The 7,557-nt window shown below is 51.9% G+C and overlaps 1 protein-coding gene across 1 annotated transcript; it reads left to right on the plus strand.

Annotated features, from left to right (window-relative positions):
* Nucleotides 1–2,964: 2,964 nt before the first annotated feature.
* Nucleotides 2,965–7,250, plus strand: tbk1 (TANK-binding kinase 1; the record flags this gene model as incomplete). The annotated part of the gene is given in 16 exon segments (XM_014025423.1): nucleotides 2,965–3,586; nucleotides 3,662–3,755; nucleotides 3,882–4,022; nucleotides 4,169–4,298; nucleotides 4,370–4,551; nucleotides 4,709–4,869; nucleotides 4,964–5,074; nucleotides 5,155–5,334; nucleotides 5,410–5,606; nucleotides 5,679–5,737; nucleotides 5,831–5,922; nucleotides 6,070–6,171; nucleotides 6,672–6,750; nucleotides 6,869–6,990; nucleotides 7,062–7,138; nucleotides 7,211–7,250. Coding segments are annotated over 15 exon segments (1,760 nt in total), but the record flags the coding sequence as incomplete, so codon positions are not given.
* Between the last annotated feature and the right edge of the window lie 307 nt (nucleotides 7,251–7,557).

Consider the following 7,557-nt stretch of genomic DNA (forward strand, 5'->3'; position numbering starts at 1 on the left):
CCTGGTCCTGGTCCTGGTGCTGGTCCTGGTCCTGGTCCTGGTCCTGGTCCTGGCCCTGGTCCTGGTCCTGGTCAGAGAAGGGGTTATCTGCAGAATCAAAGTGGGCGTGTCTAAAGCATAAACACTGTGGTCTACGAGGTCTACATGACAGTATCCTCAGACCCTGTTTGACCTCTTCACAGCCTGACCCTGACCCTGACTCTGACCCCAACACTCAGGTCAACCAGGAGACGTGACCCAAGTAGGGTTCTCCAGAAAAAGTGGTGCTGTACAGTAACGCCCCTCTTGTTCTTGTCCAATCAGGTGTGTCCCTTTAACAAAGTCTGTCAAATCAGGTGTGTGGCTTTAGAATCGCCTTTCCTTGGGACACACCCACTCGTCCACAGAGACCCCTGCTTGCTCTGAAGGTCCAGTCCAGTTCCACCCCAGGTGTTGATGCTTCCTGAGGATGTGTCCACAGTGCAGGTGTAGAAGGTCCTGAGGATGTTAGAAGGTCCTGAGGATGTTAGAAGGTCCTGAGGATGTTAGAAGGTCCTGAGGATGTTAGAAGGTCCTGAGGATGTTAGAAGGTCCTGTTGATGTGGGGTTTCATACCTACTCTCAGCCGTCTGAGGTGTTGTTGGCTGTTTTTATTGAACCAACTTTATTTATAAACTTTAAACAACCGTAGGACCTGTACAGGTACAGTCAGTAAAACACACAACAGTCAATCCAAAAATTAAAACCATACAATAAACAAACACAGAAAACTAATGAAATCAAATGAAAATAATCTCAAAACAAAGTAAAAGTCAACACCTCAGATGGAGCCAAAGAGAACAGATGGTTTCAGTGTTTTTAAAGCTGACAGGGGCGTGGCCTGTCTGAGGCCTAAAGCCAGCTTCTTACCTGTACTTGTTGGGATCCTCAGGACCTGCTGGTCTGCTGACCTGAGAGACAGGAGGGGGAAACCCATTCTCACTGCTGACTCGTCACATATTGACACTTTTCCAGAGTTCCCTCTGCGTCTGATCGGGACGCGTCAGGTACTTCCTTTGTGTCGTTTCTTGATGAGATGTGTCGGAATCTGTTGTCATAATTTCAGAAAGTGTAGAAAATGTACAAAAACTACGTCCCAAAGTCTGAAATTATCTAATATTCTCTGTAGACATCCTGTCCCTGAACCAGCACCTGAACTGAACCATTAACCCTGATCCCTCATGTTGACCTCAGACCCCCGACACATAGACCCCTGGTGACGCAACCTGGAGAAACCGTGGGCGGCAAGGACTGACGTGAGGGGGTCACCTGACACGAGGGGGTCACCTGACGTGAGGGGGTCACCTGACATGAGGGGGGTCACCTGACGTGAGGGGGTCACCTGACACGAGGGGGTCACCTGACGTGAGGGGGTCACCTGACACGAGGGGGTCACCTGACACGAGAGGGTCACCTGACATGAGGGGGTCACCTGACACGAGAGGGTCACCTGACATGAGGGGGTCACCTGACACGAGAGGGTCACCTGACATGAGGGGGTCACCTGACATGAGGGAGTCACCTGACGTGAGGGGGTCACCTGACGTGAGGGGGTCACCTGACATGAGGGGGTCACCTGACATGAGGGGGTCACCTGACGTGAGGGAGTCACCTGACATGAGGGGGGTCACCTGACGTGAGGGAGTCACCTGACGTGAGGGAGTCACCTGACGTGAGGGAGTCACCTGAAGTGAGGGAGTCACCTGACATGAGGGGGTCACCTGACATGAGGGGGTCACCTGACGTGAGGGAGTCACCTGACGAGTCAAAATAAGACAGAGGGAAGTTGAAAAGCGTCAACATGTTGTCGAGTCAGGGGTTAGAGGGGGTGTAGGGGGTCCAGCAGCTCAGTCAGGTAAACTAGTGAAGACCATTTAATGCTTTAAAAACAAATCTTAAAGTTTAAAATGAATCCTAAACTGAACAGGAACCAGTGCAGTGAGGCTAACAGGGAAGTGGGCTCATGCTCTTTGTACCAGTTAAAGATGAGCAGCAGCATTTCGGACCCTCTGGAGGAGAGCACAGACTGACCCCTACATAAAGTCCACTACAGTGGTCCAACCGAAGGACTGGATTACTGCCTCAAAGTTCTTTCTAGAAACATAGAGCTTGACTAAAACCAGCTGGCTTAAAAGAAAAAAGCTGGATTTGACCACTGCTCTTATTTGTTTATCAGGTCTAAGATCACTGTCCAGCTGGACCCCAGGTTTATGAAGATCTTTGATGGAGTCATCATTAGAGGGATACCATGTCTCAGAACACATGACCTCAGTTTTCTTCTCATTCAAACCTTTGTCACCAGSTCCTTGGTCTGCTGACGTTTAGACACAGGTTGTTCTCCTGGCAYCAGTTAGTCAGGATGTTCACCTCGTCTCTGTGGGCCGACCCGTTTTCAGAGATCAGGACCACGATCGCAGCTTCATCAGTAAACTTAATGATGATGGTGGAGCTGTGTCTGGCTGTGCAGTCATGGGTGWACAGGGAATAAGAGTGGGCTGAGCACACAGCCCTGAGGTGCTCCGATACTGAGGGTTAGTGTGGATGATGACCCTACTACCTGCCGTCGACCCGTCAGGAAGTTCAGGATCCAGCTGCACAGGGAGCTGCTCAGACCCAGATCCCTGAGTTTGAAGGAGCGATGGTGTCGTGGATCAGTCAGCAGCATCTGATCAGTCTGTGGATCTGTGTTTGATTACTCTGCCTGGCCTTCTCAAGGACCAGGATGTGACACAAACATCTGAATTATGGAACTGAAAGTGAAAGTAGTCAAACTGAAGTTTTAATAAACCAAAATACAGTTTCAAAGTAAATTAATTCAGATACAAAACTTTAAATTCAGTTTAAATTCTGAACATTCAGATTCACTTCCTGTTGGCACAAGATTGATCCCGTAGAAACAAAGTGACGTTCTGGTTCTGATTCTGATTTGGACCGGACCAGACTGACAGGAGTTTACGGTTCATTTGGGGGACGGTTCCTGGAACCTGTGGGGTCCCTCAGGGGTCTGGTCTCGGTCCTTTGCTGTTTTGTTGAGTTTAAGATCCAGTTTTATTAGTGAGGAGGTCCAGGTTTCCGTGGGACTGAATGGACCCTCTTCAGCTGGTCTACATGAAGACCTGTTAAAGACCTGAACAGGATGTCTTTAGTCTCTGTTGTCAGGAACCCAGGTTAAATTCTGCTGACTCGTCGTTCAGGTGAAGTCAGGTCTCCTCAAAGGTCTGGATCTTCACTGGAACCTACAAACGGTCCAGAACCCAGGTCCTGGTTTCCCGTCTGTTCCCAGGTTGATTTGAAGGTTTTATTGCTTGTTTTTAAAGTTCTGAGGTGACCGGGTTCTGTTCCTGTAAACCTTCAGAACCAGCTCAGCTGTCTGGATTTATTTTCTTCGGCTGTTTTATATTTTTGTTTTTGAAGCTCTTCAGTTCTGGTGTCACAGAAATCAATCTGGGTCGGTTCTGTTCAGTTTCAGATCAAACGCTGAGTCATCGTTTCAGTTAGACCCAAGACCCGGATGATTCAGAACCTTTGAAGTCATCAGATCCAACCCTCCGGAGCAGAGCCGCTGCAGGTGAGCTGATCACTGATGAGCTGTACTGATCCGGTCCTGATGAGTTCTGCTGACTCAGGGTTTCTGTGGGTCCAGGGTCAGGATGCAGAGCACCACCAACTACCTGTGGCTGATCTCAGACCTGCTGGGTCAGGGAGCCACAGCCAACGTTTACCGAGGACGGCACAAGGTAGGACAGGATCCTGGACCTTCTGGTCCTGGTCCAGCTGAGCTGTTTGACTCTGATCAAAGGTCTCGTCTGGACYGGTTCTYCCWGCAGATCCTTCAGGTCCGCTTTAATCCTGTTTGTGTGCAGAAAACTGGAGACCTGTACGCCGTCAAGGTCTTCAACAACCTGAGCTTCCTGCGTCCTCTGGACGTCCAGATGAGAGAGTTTGAAGTCCTGAAGAAGCTGAACCACAAGAACATCGTCAAACTGTTTGCTGTGGAGGAGGAGGTCCGTATGGACCGGGTCCTGGTCCCTGTCCTCAGTGACGGTCCTGGTCCCTGTCCTCAGTGACGGTCCTGGTCCCTGTCCTCAGTGACGGTCCTGACCCTGTCCTCAGTGACGGTCCTGACTGTGTGACCCTGTCTCTGTTTCAGACCAACACCCGTCACAAGGTCCTGGTCATGGAGTACTGTCCCTGCGGCAGCCTCTACACCGTCCTGGAGGAGTCCACCAACGCCTACGGACTCCCAGAGGACGAGTTCCTCATAGTTCTCCATGACGTGGGTAAGTCCTGTTCTACTGGACCTGCAGGGGTCCAGGTGGTCCGCTCACCTGACGTCCGGTGTGTCCTGCAGTGGCAGGTATGAATCACCTGAGAGAGTACGGCATCGTGCACCGAGACATCAAACCTGGAAACATCATGAGGGTGATCGGAGAGGACGGACGCTCCGTCTACAAGCTGACCGACTTCGGAGCCGCCAGAGAGCTGGAGGACGACGAGCAGTTTGTGTCCCTGTACGGGACCGAGGAGTACCTGGTGAGACCCCTCACCTGTCCACTCACCTGTACTCAGAAACACACCTGTCTACAAACACACCTGTCTACAAACACACACCTGTCTACAAACACACCTGTCCTCAGACACTCACCTGTCCAGGCAGGTGTTGTCTGACCTGAGTCTGGTCTACCTGCAGCACCCTGACATGTACGAGCGGGCGGTCCTGAGGAAGGACCACCAGAAGAAGTACGGGGCCACTGTGGACCTGTGGAGCATCGGGGTCACCTTCTACCACGCTGCCACGGGCAGCCTGCCCTTCAGACCCTTTGAGGGTCCCCGCAGGAACAAGGAGGTCATGTAAGAGCTGCTGTGCTGTGGGGACAGGGGACGGGGACCGGTTCTGACCCTGATCTGACCCTGACCTGACCCTGTCCCCTGTCCCCTGTCCCAGGTATAAGATCATCACAGAGAAGCCCTCGGGGACCATCTCTGGACATCAGAAATGTGAGAACGGGAAGATCGAGTGGAGCTCAGAGATGCCGGTGTCCTGCAGTCTGTCCAAGTAGGACCATAAGGACTCTGTAGGTCCACCTGAGTGTCCACTGCTGCAGGTCCTCACGCTGTCCTCTGGGCTTGTTTCAGGGGTCTTCAGAGCCTCCTGACTCCGGTCCTGGCCAACATCCTGGAGGCGGACCAGGAGAAGTGCTGGGGTTTCGATCAGTTCTTCGCTGAGACCAACGACATCCTGCACCGGACTGTGGTCTACGTCTTCAGCCTGCAGCAGGCCACGCTGCACCACGTCTACATCCACGAGTACAACACGTAAGACGGGTCCCCYAGGACGCTGGCTCCGCCCCCTGCTGGGAGTCTGACCCGCTGTCCCTCCTGTGTCCACAGGGCGGCGCTGTTCCTGGAGCTGCTGTGCCGCAGGACCAGCATCCCCCAGCACCACCAGGAGCTGCTGTACGAGGGACGCCGCCTCGTCCTGGACCCCAACCGGCAGGCCAAGACCTTCCCCGAGACGTCCAGGGACAACCCCATCATGCTGGTGAGCCGCGAGTGCGTGGCCACCGTGGGACTGATCTTTGAAGACCGTAAGACCACTTCCTGTCTCCCACAGCTCAGTCAGGTGCAGCTGGTCTGAGACTCTGTCCCTGTCTCCACAGCGAGTCCTCCTAAAGTCCAGCCACGCTACGACCTGGACCTGGACGCCAGTTACGCCAAGGTAGGACCTGGACCTGAGTCTGACACAGGTCCAGAAACCAGCTGGACCAGTTCTTGGGTTGGTGGGTTTATTCTTCTTCTTCTTCTTCTTCAGACCTTTGCAGGTGATGTGGCCCATTTATGGAAGACCTCCGAGTCTCTGCTGGTCTATCAGGAACTGGTGCGGAAAGGAGTCCGAGGACTCATGTGAGTCCTCCCAACATTTCAAAATAAAAGCTTTTATCAGTGACTCCAGTCTGCAGTCTGGTTCTGGTACTGAGTCTGGATGTCCCAGGTCCAGCAGGTCCAGCAGGTCCAGCAGGAACCCTCTGACAGTTTGTCCTCTGTCCACAGAGAGCTGATGAAGGAGGACTACAGTGAGATCCTGCACAAGAAGTCCGAAGTGTTCCGTCTCTGTAACTACTGCACCCAGACCCTGGAGAAGACCGAGCAGCTGTGAGTCTGGACCACATCAGGTGTCCTACAGGTCCTACAGACCCTACAGGTCCCACAGGTCCTACATGTCCTACAGGTCCAGGTAGGGTTGCCAGCTGTCCTGTATTTTGTCAGGTCTGAGTTGAGTAGGACCTGTAGGACCTGTGGGACCTGTAGGGTCTGTGGGACCTGTAGGACCTGTAGGACCTGTGGGACCTGTAGAGTCTGTGGGACCTGTAGGACCTGTGGGACCTGTAGGGTCTGTAGGACCTGTGGGACCTGTAGGGTCTGTGGGACCTGTGGGACCTGTAGGACCTGTGGGACCTGTAGGGTCTGTGGGACCTGTAGGGTCTGTGGGACCTGTGGGACCTGTAGGACCTGTAGGGTCTGTGGGATCTGTGGGACCTGTACGACCTGTAGGACCTGTGGGACCTGTAGGACCTGTAGGACCTGTAGGGTCTGTGGGACCTGTAGATGTCCTGGGTGTGGTCAGAACCAGAATCAGGTGTTGTCCTCTGCAGGTTCGGGGTTGTGATGCAGGCCAACATGATGTCATCAGAGTACGATGAGATCTCAGACATGCACAAGAAGGTGGTCAGGGTGAGTGCCCCCTTCATCCTCCTCCTCTTCATCAGCAGAGCTGAGGTCCAGTTCAGGTCCTGTCAGAACCTGAGCACCATGTCAGACGTGTTCCTGACCTCAGTCCAACATGTTGCAGATCTCAGGTTCTCTGGAACCTGTGGAGAGAACTTCTCAGGACATCAAGAAGCACTTCCTGTCTGCAGGCCTGCTGACCGACGGCTGGACTCAACAAGTTGGAACGCACCCCGAGGACAGGAAGTAAGGTTCTGCTGCAGCTCACTGTGTGTGGTTCTGGTTCTGGTTCTGGTTCTGACTCTGAGTGTCTGCAGCGTGGAGAAAATCAAAGTGCTGCTGGAAGCCATCACTGCCATCTACCAGCAGTTCAAGAAGGACAAAGCAGAAAGACGTGAGTCTGGATTGAATCTGAACCTGATGAAATAAAACGAGACCAAAGTTAACTTCCTGTTTGTGTCGTCAGGTCTGCCGTACAACGAGGAGCAAATCCACAAGTTTGATAAGTAAGTCTTCTTTCTGTGGAGACACTTATTTCATCAGAAACAGCTTTTAAATAAAACATCAGAATAATGTTTTAATCTCTTATAATCATGGGTATTTCTCTTAGAAAACTTATTTTCTCTTTTCAAATTGTTTTCTGTTGACGTTTTCTTTGAGTTGAGTAGTTCTGAGTATTTGTGTTTTAATGCTCAGTATTTTGTGTGTAACTCTGGGTATTTGTGTTTAACTCTGAGTATTTGTGTTTAACTCTGAGTATTTGTGTTTAACTCTGAGTATTTGTGTTTAACTCTGAGTATTTGTGTTTAACTC

Source organism: Austrofundulus limnaeus, unplaced genomic scaffold, assembly GCF_001266775.1.
Source record: "Austrofundulus limnaeus strain Quisiro unplaced genomic scaffold, Austrofundulus_limnaeus-1.0 Scaffold474, whole genome shotgun sequence".
NCBI classification, from domain to species: domain Eukaryota; kingdom Metazoa; phylum Chordata; class Actinopteri; order Cyprinodontiformes; family Rivulidae; genus Austrofundulus; species Austrofundulus limnaeus.